The 12,991-nt window shown below is 40.5% G+C and overlaps 1 protein-coding gene across 2 annotated transcripts in view; it reads right to left on the bottom strand.

Annotated features, from left to right (window-relative positions):
• The window catches only part of TEX2 (testis expressed 2), a 45,684-nt gene that overhangs the window by 25,072 nt on the left and 7,621 nt on the right, over nt 1–12,991 (bottom strand). For both annotated transcript variants that reach the window (XR_015914099.1, XM_088537886.1), the window contains exon 2: nt 295–1,943. Coding sequence is in view for 1 of the 2 variants with exons in the window: in XM_088537886.1 (XP_088394012.1) it covers nt 295–1,917 (1,623 nt within the window). In the remaining variant the exon portion in view is untranslated. The remainder of the gene's footprint in view (nt 1–294; nt 1,944–12,991) is intronic.

Below are 12,991 nucleotides of genomic sequence, written 5' to 3'. Positions count from 1 at the left end.
TCACCCACTAAACTCTGACACTACCGACTTCCAGTAATTCAGCAGAATCACTTCAAACCCATCGGCAAAACCATTTACCCTTCCTTGCTGAAGCAATTATTCTATTTTTCTTCTAATCTCTAGGGGAGTTGAAGTCTTATACAGTATCATCTATCTCCCTGCCAAAGCCTCTAAAAAGGACTTTAAAATGATACTCAAGTCACAAACACTTATAATCCTGGTCATTTGCACCTTTGGAATAAAACCTTTGCCAGAATAACACACACAAACACACACAAAATGCCAGGACCTCACCTTCAGTATTTCAGGTTCTTTGATGTCTAGAGCTTCTGTGTTCCATTGCTTTCTCAAACTTCTACGCAATCTGAGATAGTCAGGAGTACGTGGAGTAAGAAGCCAAATCACACAGATAGCTACCATAAATCCAAGGGCAATTCCAAGTAAGAGTCCACTTAAGTAGCCAGGGAGAGGGATAATAAAGTAAGCATAGACTAACAGTGTTAAGAAGTACAAAGTTTTCACTGGTATTTTAGGCTCTTGCTCATATAGATTATTTTCATCTTCACTACTAAGCATAGTACCATTTTCCTCAGTCACCTCTGGATGAAGCGCAGTTTCAGTAGGTTTATCAGTTTTGCTTTCATCCTCTAACAAGCAGAAATCTTCAGAATAAAGTTCACAAAACTCCTCATCCTCTTTGCTTGCTAGTGCAGACAACGAACATTTTTCAAGTACTAGTAAAGTTTTCATATTCGCATCCTTTGTGCTTGCAGACTGAGAGCTTTTGGTCTCTGTCTCTTTTACATGTTCCTCAACTGTTTTTGACTGATCATTTTTACTCAGGTTAGAGTCACTGCCATAGTAGTCCCCCTCAGAATCACATTCTTCTTCCTTAATGCTGTAGTTGTTATTGCTTTCCAAATGGCCATTCAAACTGGAAAGGTTTGAGAGTTCTGAAGCACTTGAAGATAAGGCTTTGGGCCTGTGGCTACTACTTTCGTCACCCATTATTTTACTGAGCAGCTGAAAAGGCTCATAGATTACTTCAGAAAGGCGTCTTTTAGTATCTTCAATTTTAGCCTCCATTTCAGGTACTTTAAAAAAGGAACGAGTGTCAGAAGGAGATGTTAATGGGGATGAAGGGGCAGTTTTAGAATCACCACCTGTAGCTCGAGGTTGAGTGAACTGTTTGAAAAGATGCAAGTTCAGTTTTGAGTCAGGGGGTCTGTAAGACACAGCTTCAGATTCTTGTTTAGAGGTGTCTGTAGACAGAGATTTCACTAAGGTTTTCATTAAGTGTCTGTGTCTCATCGGTGGGGTGGGTTCTTTTGGTTCCACATCTGTTGAAAGGGACTTGACTAAACTCTTAAAAGGCTTTGAGCTAGAAACTGTGGATGATGCACTAGAGCAAACGACTGACCTGGAAGGGGATGAGGATGGGGAAGACGACGGGTTGGCTTTGTGTTCTGGAGATGCTGATGAGGAGCTAACTACATGACACGAATGTGATGAAGGAGACAAAACTAGTGGCACTGCACTGAATACTTGGGATATGGAAGGAGAATCCAACGGCTTTACAGTGTCAGCAGTTGGCAGAACTGCAGATGATGAGGACAGTAGTGATGCAGAATTGGCCATGTTAAGCGAGGTAGCTGGACCAGAAATATCATGGCCACTATGCTCAAAGCAGAGGTCTTCCTTGGCTTCAAGTGCTGTTACAATGCTTTGGTCATCTAGATCCTCATCAAGAATCTCCTTAAACTCTTCTTCCTCCTCTTCTTCCTCCTTCCCAAATGCAGAGAAATGAATAGTAATGGTTTCTCGGGAGACAGATCGCTGGACCTGTACTTTTGGTGCTGACTGCTTTGAGGACATTTCACCAGTTTTCTCTGCATGGCTACTGTTCTGACTTGTCATTGCAGGTCCCAGAGATGTGTCAGAGTCTGCAAAGAGAAGACAGAACTACGTTAAATGCATTTCCCCCCTCAAGACATCCTTATTTTCAAGTTTTAAGATAACCACAAGATATACAACAGTGTGTCGAAGCTTGCAAACCCAGAGCAAGGACAGAAGCATGTAAAAGTCTTTAGGTAGTCTTTATCATTCCATGATTTGCAAACTAAGGACAAATGATCAGGATATAAAATTGTCCAATAACTAGAGGCAAATTGAAGCATAACTAGACAGAACTTTATTCTAAAAGTTACCCTCTAAGAAAAAAGAATTCCTAAGATTAAACACCCTTTACAAATATATTTTAGCAGTACCTATAGCACAGTAAGATGAAGTAGCTCCAAACACCACAGTAATAGGTTGTATCAAAGTAGTCATCGAAAGAGCATGAATCATTCTGGACTTTCTGCTTTAGCAGACAGGGCACATTTGAGATATACTGCAGACAATATATGTATTTAAAGAATTCCCTACTGCCAGCAGTTTTGCTGTAAGAATGTGCAAGGACACTTCAGCGGAGGCAACGGTTCTTCACACTGACACTGCAAAAGTACTTTACCAAAACACAGATCTCTTCGATTCAGTGCACACAGGCTGCATGTAGGGTAAATATGCTAAAATGCCTGTCTTTTACAGCTGTTTTCACACATTTCATTGACCCATGAAAGTGGACTTAAGGTACATTTCCATGAAGAGAAAATATTACATATATTCCAATTAAAGCACTGGTGGCTGTTCTTAAAGAAGGATTAGGAATTACAAGAAAAGCTCTGCCTTTTTGGCTGTGAAGCAGCACTATCTTCATTGTCAAGACAGCAAGTTTACCACTTTAGTAACTGAATTACTTTTCAGGAGCTGTTAAAATGCTGTAATCAAACTGTCTAGCAGAATTAATGAGGGGCCTTTGTCAACATTCAAAAAAGCAGTTCAGAAGAATGATGATGTGGTGTTGAAGAAACATGTACTTCACAAACAGTCTGTGTTATCAAGGATGGTATTACGCAGCACGCCAATGCCACCTGCTTGTCATCGCTTTTCTACTAAAGGTTGTAGACCCTTATACTCGCTAGTGGCAATGCTAGTAAGCACTCTTTAACCTCTGCCAATAGAAGAGCTGGGTCATACATTTTAAAACAGGAAATTCTTGCTAACCAGTTCATCCAGTACAGCTGGATCAAAAGGGACCATCTGTCCACAACTTCCTACTCAGTATGGTTGTCCATTTTGTGGCTCGTAAGTTATTAACTAGCTTATTCCTTGCTTCTTCTAGCATTCACATGTTCTCCAATAGTTGTACAGAAGAACTCTGTACAACTGGATTCTATTCTGCTTCGTGCAAAGCCTCCAGTAATTTTTGTTCCAGTTTTCGATTCAGTTCTACTGCAAACCCCAGGGAGTCAGTTTGGGCTCAAACAACCAAAAAAAGTTTTCAGAATCTAGTCAAACTTTCTTCTACTTTCCACCTGAGCAGCCTATCACAAAAATGTTTCGGACAAAATATGAAGTGCTACACACCTTAATAGTGTCCATACCAGTGCGGTTATGGGCATGCAACCACTTTTATGCATAATTTCCCTAAGCCACATTTTCTGAGGTATGTGCATCTCATGAGGAATAAAAACAACAGCAACCAACCTCCCACAAAGTTCTGCCTCGGGTTCAAACTTTATTTTAACTATTACGGTGGAACTAGTTTAGTTTCTTCTGTCCTCCCAAAAACCCCTCTGACATCTCAAAGGGGTAGCCAAGAGTAAATAAGTGAAGTCAGTGTCATTGCAGGAGCTGTACATCTAGTCCACTTAAATCATTAGTTTTCGTTCCACTTCTGCAGGTCAAGTATTATTTCCCTCAGCAGTATGAGCTCCCAGTTACTCAAAAGTTTAGATATGGATTAGTCAGGCATATGTACACGGAACTTGTTGGGCGCTCTGGTTGGGGAGAAACTCAGTATCTCACTTTCCTGATAGGAAGTACAGGCAGAGCTATCAGCAGGCAGACTCGGTGCCAACTGTAACACGGGGGAAAAGGGAGAAAAAAAATAAGGGGGGAGAAGGGGAGAGCCAGAGAGCCAGGGGTTGGAGCAAGCACACTGTGCTTCCTCCGGCCCCAGCACATGACGCTACTGAAATGAGCTTCTGTTCTGCACTTAGCTTGGATCAGGCATGGAACAAGACAGAAGATCAATATTAACTCCTACTTCCCCTCAGCAAATAACATTTCTGACTTGTTATTTTTGATCAGCTAGAAATCCACAATTTTGGTTAGCTCTTCAGCACATGATATTTACACCGTACAGTTCTTGTGTTTAAAAAGCAGTTGCCAATATATACAGTGCTAATTACCTGAAACATGAAGCTTTTTTTTTTTTTTTTCCAAACACACAAAACATACTAGAAAAGCATCTGCTCCTTACCAAATAAGCAAGGTTTTTTCAATATAATAATTAACTAGCTATCCTATTAAGGAAGGAAATTCTTGATTAGTCATTATTTTCCTACCCTTCAATACATCACTGTACCACGAATTATGTCTCATAAAAGCACTCTCTTAAACCAGCACTATCAACAGGGCAGCAGGAAGTTGACACAACCCAACTGCACTTCGGCACCCCCACACACGACCTACAGGGTAACTCGTACCCAGCACCCTCAACGCCTGCTCCAAACGTCACTGCACTTGCCCAACCCAATTTTCAGGAGCAGTCACTTCCATTTAGGCAAACATATATATTCTTTTAAACCGTGTTTGATCTTGCTGGTATTTTTTAAATCAAGTCTGTTGATAGCCCAGTTCTGCTGCAAGGCAATTCATCCTTTCGCTCTCTAGCCCCTCCACCACAAATCTTGGAAGGAAAGTGGACCTTTTTGTATGAAATTTTCAGACAACTTCTATATCGAAAAAGAAAAGAAAAGAAGAAAAACAACCTGCAATGCAAGAGCAACATCACAGTGCTATTTACCTGAGTAAATATTATATGCGCTTCTAGATACTTTATGCGCACTAGGTACTTTATTATACTTTGAATATTCACTGCAATTATAGCAGTAGCTTTCTCTACATCACCCCCAAGCTTTAAGCAAGTCTAAGTCTTCTCAACACTCTAGATGTCAATGAGAAACTTGCCCCTACAAACAAAGGATAGGGGAGATTTTCTCCTGTTCTATTTCCCTTTTTTTTTTTTTTTTTTTTTTCCAATCTATCCCTAAGCATTTTTCCTGTTTTAACTTCAAATGAATCTTTTTTTTTTTTTTTTCTTCAAAGTAAATGTTTAGAAACTTTTCAAGAGGGAACAACATCAACATCCCTCATGCCCTTCTCCCACTAACATTTCCTCTACTAGGAGCTGGATTTTGATAACAGAAATGTCTTATCAGGTTCTTGCATCATGAAGATTTTCTCTTAAATCCTTCTAATACCCTCATCACCTCGTTTTTCCTTGCTCACTGCTTCCGCTCTTTTTGCTGTTCTCCCCTTGTGACTTAGGCCCTCCTCAGGGGGTTCAACCGCCGCTCCGTCCCCACAGAACCATCAGTCTCTCCCTCTTTTTTGAAGAGACGCAATTCCAAACTGCCCGGCTGCAGATTAACGAGCACCTGCAGAAATGTGCATTTTCACTGCCCCTTCTTTTTAAAGCCAGACTTCCCCACCTTCCCTGGCTGCTGCTGCTGTTGCTGTCAGCAGCGCTCGGTCAAGTCAGGCCACGCGCCTTTTAAGAGCGTTGCTAGAGGAACACGCGCTCTTACCTGCTCGGGGATGACTAAGTGATGCCTATTCATGAGAGGAAGACTTTGTATTTGCCTCTCCCAGCTCACCTTTTGATATTGCACATGTTCCAGAAAGGGCTTGCGAGAACTGACTTAGACAATTCCCAAAGACAGTACAAGGAAGAGCATCAAAGACACGGTTTTCACTTTGAAGTTCCTTTTGGATTGGGGGCAGGTACAGGGGGGAAGCACACAAGCAATCGATGCTTCTACCTAAAAGCACAAACAGCTTTCTCCAAAACAGGCAAACTCCCCATTCCTTCCTTTTCTGGGGGTAGTTCTCCAGCTTACAGCCCTGAAAACACAGAGTCTGTGTGTGAGAAGGAGTGGTATTTATGGTATTGAAATATTAGGTATTTAAATGACTTGTTTATCTTTTCTTATCTCTTTGTATATTGATTATTGTGCATGACACATCCAGGACACCCTGTCCACATATGCCAATTCTGCTCTCTAACAGAGCGAGCAACAATTTCCAAAGCAGAAACCATTCAACTCCAGGCAAATGTTTAAAGCTACAATTCTTCCAGCAACCCACAGAAAAGCAGGATCCACAGGAGGGGGAGAAGAGAACTCAGAGGAAGAAAGGCCTTGCAGTATTTTTGCCACTATGTGATAATGTGATTTTACATTAAAACTCTGAGTAAGATCAATTTTGCATTACTAACGGGCATATCTACATTTTGACCTAGGAGAGACATTTTTCACTTCACCAGCAGCTACTGGAGTTAGGGAGCCTGCACATCCATGGAAATCACGAGGAAGCTCATAAAGGAGATTACATTCAACTAAAACCGAAGTGTTGGACCTGACTAGCAAGATAACAGCAATTAAAAAAAGAATTCACAAAATACCACTCAGTGTTTCTGGTATCTTAGCTAAGCATCTATCCCTCTACACACACAGAGGCATCATATAAATAGGTATATTGTACAATTCCGGAAATTGCTCTCTTCACTCTAATGCAATTCAATGTGCAGTGGTTAGAATACAAAGATACCTTAGCTCTATATTCTATTTTTAAACCAAAGTAGATGCAAGCTTGCTTTGTGCTAACATTAAGCAAGAAAAAAAGGCTACAGGACAGATTTTTATTGCATGCAGAGAGTGGTTTCATTAGTTTTGCTATTTACTCATTTCAGAATTTCCATTTGTCTAGAATGTATGAAACTATTTTATTACATTCATCAAAGTAGAACGATCAGTAACATTAAAATAATGCTTTTACCCTGTGCACAAACCAAGGCCGATATCCCCTAGCAACTTCAATGTTTAACTGGACATTTGCTCCCTGCCACAGTTTACAACCTCCTCTTTCACAACACACCCAGGCAAAGCGGTAAGGCAAGCTTTGGAGCACCTCAAGACCAGTAATAACAACACCTTGAGCAACTCCCGTGTATAAATATTCTCCACTTATCTCACGTTTAGTCTTCCATCAGCACAGTACAGAGTGCACAGGTTATGTGACTGAACAAACAACGTGCAAAGCAGTAAACTAAGAAAAAACTTAAAAGAGGCCTAAGCCTTGCTTATTTTATCTGCCCCTTCAAGGCTCAATTTAGCCATGTTTAATAACTAAGGAACATTCAGTAGAGCAAGTCAATGTTTTGCATAATCATTTAGTTGCAGAAACAGAACAGATGGGGAACTAAATTCAGACATATTGCAGCAGGCCAACCATTCCAATCATATTACTACTAGTTACTGCAACATCTATTGCAGGGGGGAAGAGGAGGGAGAACAGTGCCCTGTATTAGTACAACACTTTCAGAAAATCTGTAGCAAGGTTAAAAATGCAGCAATTATTTTTCCTGTTCATTACTGTTAACTGTAGACGGGGGCGGGTGGTGGAAAAAGTCTTTTCCACAAAACAAAACCTACCCTCCATTTGATTAGAGAGGAGAAATGGTATATTTGCTTAAAACTATCTCTGCAACTGAAACCAGGCACAACAAAAGACCTTATAGGAATGTAAACCGGCCACTCTAGTGCTTTCAAACACTGTTCCTAAAGAGTGTAAACTCCTAGAAATACAGGGAGAAGCAAACAACATTCAAAACAGGTTTTGCATCTACTTTGGTTACAGGAAGGCTGGTCAGATCCTTAACAGGGCAGAAAAAAAGGTCTGTTATAAAAAAAAAAAAAAAAAAAAAAAGCTTTTAATTAATTCCTTTAGTTGGAAGCAAGTTGCAGTTACTGAAGACTCAGCTGTATGGCACCCCCAACTTTGTACCACTTTGGGCAATTCAGGATTTCGGAATGAAAGCTCTTCTAGGATATCATCTGCAGAGGCCGTTTTCCTGCTGTAACAATTAACAAAGTTTTGTTCATTATGTAGGACAGAAGATCAAATAAGTGGTCATGAAATGAGGCCACATTACTCACATGTATTCTTAGTTTCATTTTCAGATTTTAGAGAAAGTAATGCATTACAGCTTTAGTTTAAATCTGCAAAGCTATTCAGACTTTCCTACATAAGAAAACCTTGTGTGAGCTGTTGCATTTATATTAAAGCAGCACAAACAGAAATATATAACGGTAAAATGTGGATATGTTCTGCTGTACTTTCCTCTACAAAAATAAAACAGAGCATCAGAGAGGCAGCTGAAACAAAATGCCAAGTCCCATTCCGCAGCTATGGCCACACGTTTTAATTTTCTGAACACTTCAATCAGTGTAATTTGAGCTGCAGCACGTACCCAATTCTTACTTAGGAAGACGAGAGGGCAAGTTCTGGGTTCAGGCACATAAACATTGGAGAGGGAGCTAGAAGTCTTCAACAGCAAAACTGCAGGCCCAATTACAGGTGAATCAGTACTGAGTTGATCAGTTGGCAACAAGGACTTTGAAAGTGAAGTTTTGTCACAGCCCCAGCCCATCTATTTTGTTTAAGTCTTAAGGCAGCAAAACTGTCAAATAACCTCATTTCTTAAATAAACAAAACCAAAGAGCCTAATTTTCACACTCAATTTTGCTTGGAGGACTAGAGAGGGAAGCAGAGGGGATTTCATCGTTACAAACATGTCCATCCACTGAAGGATGAGAAAGGGTTCTTGCTGGTATCCCATCACTTGATATTATCTTTATGCTCATTTATGATAAATAACAGATAATTCTCGAGCAGACAAAAATCCTTCTATCAAGTTAAGAATAGAAATCTTTGTTTCAGGTCCTTCAGAACAAAGCACAAGTATTAGCAATCGTAGCAGTTATAGCCTTGATTTAAAGAATGCTTTAAATCATCAGAAATTTATGTCTCCAATAATCTTGGAACCATTTTGTCACAGAAATAGTCCAGAAAACCAAGTCCAGTGTGTTTGTCCAGAACGATCTCGTCGAGAGATCACAGCTAATGAAACACTACTTGTCATCTACATTTCACCTCATCCAGTGCATTTATTGCACAAAATAGGATGCAAGAAAAACCATCAAATTTCAATATCTTTTCCTATCACCATTCAAAAGTCCAATTACCACAAATGAAACTCCTCTGGAATCCCCTATCAGTTGATGTATTCCATGGTTAACATTCACTGTTCCTTTTACAGCTGCTAGTCATTACTTTTAAATGAACTACATCGCAAGTGTTGGTAATTACCATCACATGATACCCTTGTGAAGCCTTTGTGTCGGGGATCTGGTTACCCAGTCTGAAGATCATACGTTAAACCTTAAGCCATAGTAAGTCTACATCGACATAAAACACATCCTTGTAAGATACACGCAATGGCACCCTAAAAAAATTCTACCCCAATCCAAGCAACTCCTCCCAGTCAGGTCAGCCAGGGAGCAAGGCAACAGGATGGCTGATCCGGGATATGTTTGATCATGAATTTGAAGATTAGCAAACACAAAAACTGTAGTCAACGTTCTAAACAACTGCAAAATTAAGACAACCAGCACACAGTTTCACAAGCAGCAGAAGAGATAGTATTAAGAATAAATAAGCTTATCCACAAGAAGCTAAATAAAAACGAGCAGCACTTCAAGGTGTCATCGTTGACAGGGCCTAATAAGAATCTTTCCTGGACTTCCTTCTCTAGATGGAGGAGGCCACGGCCAAAGGCGGGACACAAGAACAGCCACATTTGCATTCCCTCCATTTCTTGCATCAGGTAGAGAGTGGAGCAATAGTTAATGGATCAATTTAATTTATTAAGCTCTGTGGCTTTTTTGACGTGATTGGGGTAACTCCTGTTTCCAAAAGCCATGATATAGATTTTAATTGCAACATATTACAGGTCAATTACAGATTGCCTGCCCTTAAACAGCTGCTGTGCAGGCTTGATTCTTATTGAAATCAACTGAGTCAGAAAATGATGAGCACATCCCACAGCAGTTTTTTTTTTAATCCTAACCACTAAGAAACTACAGTAGGAAGGCACATGAAAGAAAAACAACTTGGCTAGCAATCTGAATTACAGGATCAAATTACTGAAGAACAGATACTAAGATACGACAATTCTCGTAAGGATAAAAAGACCAGTATCCTGTGATGATGCAAACTGAGGTCCTCATGCACCTCAGAGCCCTGTTGTTCAAACACTTATTGACAGGAATACAAAAGGCTCCTTCCTACTCTGTTTTTCCTCTCTTGAAATGTGGGTACAGGTAACAGGCCTGGAAAGATGATCTGTCATGTGAAGATTCCCCCCCCAAAAAAGTTACTTAAGACTGGGAAAAATTAAGACTTTTTCCTCTCCTTTCAGCAACATTGACCTAGTCCAACATGGGTCTTCCACAGCATAAATCAGATCAAGAGCTTAAAATAAAACACAAAGCTCCCTGAAATGTTTAGTTAGTTAACAGTTTTCTGGAGTTTTTACATGCTCCTTCAAAAGTATTCTCACTGCCTCTGGTGAAAAGTAGTTTTCAATGATCAATAACGTAGGAAGCAAAACAGCGATTCCTCATTCCTCCCCTCTCAGCTCAGCAATTATTTCTTCCTATATAGTATAATTCATTTTTATAACATGTAGGCACAGCTACAGGTCCTTATCTTAGCGGGAAAGCAGACCTCAGGTAAATGAAATCATTCCTCCAAGCCTCCATCAGAGAGGCACAGTCTCAATCCCGACCAGCTACAAAGGGAGCTGTGGAACATGCAAGCACATTCACTTCCTCAAATGTTAATCAACTTAATTATCTCCAAGAATCCATATCGGACAATTCCTGAAAGTGAAAAGGTCAGAAGGTGGGTGCCTTGTGGCAATATTTACCCCGATTCCCTGGCTGCCTGCTGAACTCCTAGAGCAAAAGTTGTTGGCCAGTTTTTGTAGAGATCCCAGTTCTGCTTTCAGTTCAGCTGGTACACACCAGAACACGTGTGGACTCTTACTTGCACTCTCCTTTGCAGTTATTTCCTGCTAAAAAAAACGTGCCCAAATGTTCCCTTCTGTGTTCCATAACATTTGCTTTTCAGTAACCAGATACTACTGTTACATCTGTCTAGCAAAAGCCGCAAAAGCCTTCAGTACTGTAAAAGTTCCTACTATTGCAGACATAAATAATGTCGATACATTCTCAACTACTTAATAAAATAAATAAGAGCTATTGTATTCCACTGCAAGTGGGTTACATTTTGTGCATGCACAGAAAGTATCATTAAAGTAGCTTCAAGGAAATTAATTTTAGTTCATCAATTTTGAGGTCTTGATTTGCTAGGAGATAAAAGAACAGCAAAAGTCACCAGATGGATTCAAAAGGGCAACAGGAAATAACTGTCACCGAGCCATATCCTGCTTTGTTCTATTATAGTATTATGTAGACTATTCTAATTTCATACATGGCCATGTTCTTATATATGTGCTTAATGCATCCACAATCCATCCATTTAGCCGATGGAGCCAAGCAGTTGCACAAGCTCTGAACTACGCACGCTGCTAGGAAGTGGGAAGTGCTCACGTCCTCATACCTCACCATCCATCGGGGCGCAGTCATCTAAGCAAGGCTTGTAATTGCTGAAGCACGTGGGCTCAGAGCAGCCCGGCATGGGGCAGCTACAGGTGTCCTCCAGCAGAAGGTGACACATCGGTGATGACCAGCACCCGAGGAACCCTGCCCACCTCCGAGGGGCTGCCTCTGCCATTCCACAGATAACTAAGGCTTTAAAAAAACAGGGTTAGTTGCTTTGGGGGAGAAAAATGGGGGAAAAAAATAGTACAAGTGGAAGTCTGCACACAGGATGAAAACCTTTCCACTTTGCATTCAGCACTGCTAGAAGAGACAATTAAGCCATGGAACCATCTCTATACCCCCTAAAAAGTCTCCTGAACTCCAAGAAGGAGTTGGAAGTGTGACCATAGCTGGTAAGGTCTTCATAACAGCACTAACAGTCTGAGATCTGACTGGATGACACAGATCAGCACGCTGATTTATTAGCAAAATTTATTAGCAAAATTTATTTGGCTACAGGCATCAGAGAAGGTGGTCTGCAAAGCCACTAATTACTCTGTATTCATTCTCTGAGTAGGAAGACATCGGCAGAACTGTCAATATATAGTAGTTTGAATTGGTAAATACACTGCTCATGGCACATGGATGCAAAGAGCAGTTTAAAAATTAAATGCTGGGAAAGTGGTAAAATGAAATTCAAGGTACAGCAGCAATTGCTTCATTTTTTTTTAATCTTAATTGTGATGTTTTAGCTTGACCGAAAGAATAACAAATATCTAGTTAGAACTGAGTAATTTTGGTTATTAAAAATAAATCTGAAAAGTTGTCCCAACTCATGAGAAAATGTTTTGAATATCCGTTCTGTACTCGCACTGTTACCACTCCACAGCTCAAAGCTGCATGACAAATCAGAGGTCCCTACAACCAAATACTACTGATGCCCTTAAACACAACACATCTCCAAAGGGAAACTGCGAACACGCACTCGGAGCCCACGCGCTGCTCTGGAAGCACCGGGCACGACTCTCCGCTTGCTGTGACCTCCAGGCAGTGCCAAGGCACCTTGGAGAAGGAGCCCTGTTATCTCAGAAGAAACGGCCAGCTGGAATTACACAATAGGAGCTAGTTTGTGTGCACTGCTGCTCCTTTCTCCTCCCACATCTCTCGGTATTCACTAAAAACACTAGATAAAGGCAAGACTATTATATCTTTGCGGAAAACAAATAAATAAATTCTAGGAGTTGTTATGCATTTGCTCAGTCGGTTTATTAGAAACCCGACAAAGTCTTTATTAACTAGCATATTTTTGAGTTGACAGACATTTTGGATTATCCCCTCCTACTTTTTCCCCTTTCTCACAATTTGTTTCTTTAATA

This window comes from Tinamus guttatus, unplaced genomic scaffold (assembly GCF_059628265.1).
Source record: "Tinamus guttatus ecotype Peru unplaced genomic scaffold, ASM5962826v1 Tinamus_guttatus_pri_ptg000045l, whole genome shotgun sequence".
NCBI classification, from domain to species: Eukaryota; Metazoa; Chordata; class Aves; order Tinamiformes; family Tinamidae; genus Tinamus; species Tinamus guttatus.
Note: the sequence above shows the minus strand (reverse complement) of the source record. Positions and strands in the feature narration are given on the sequence as shown.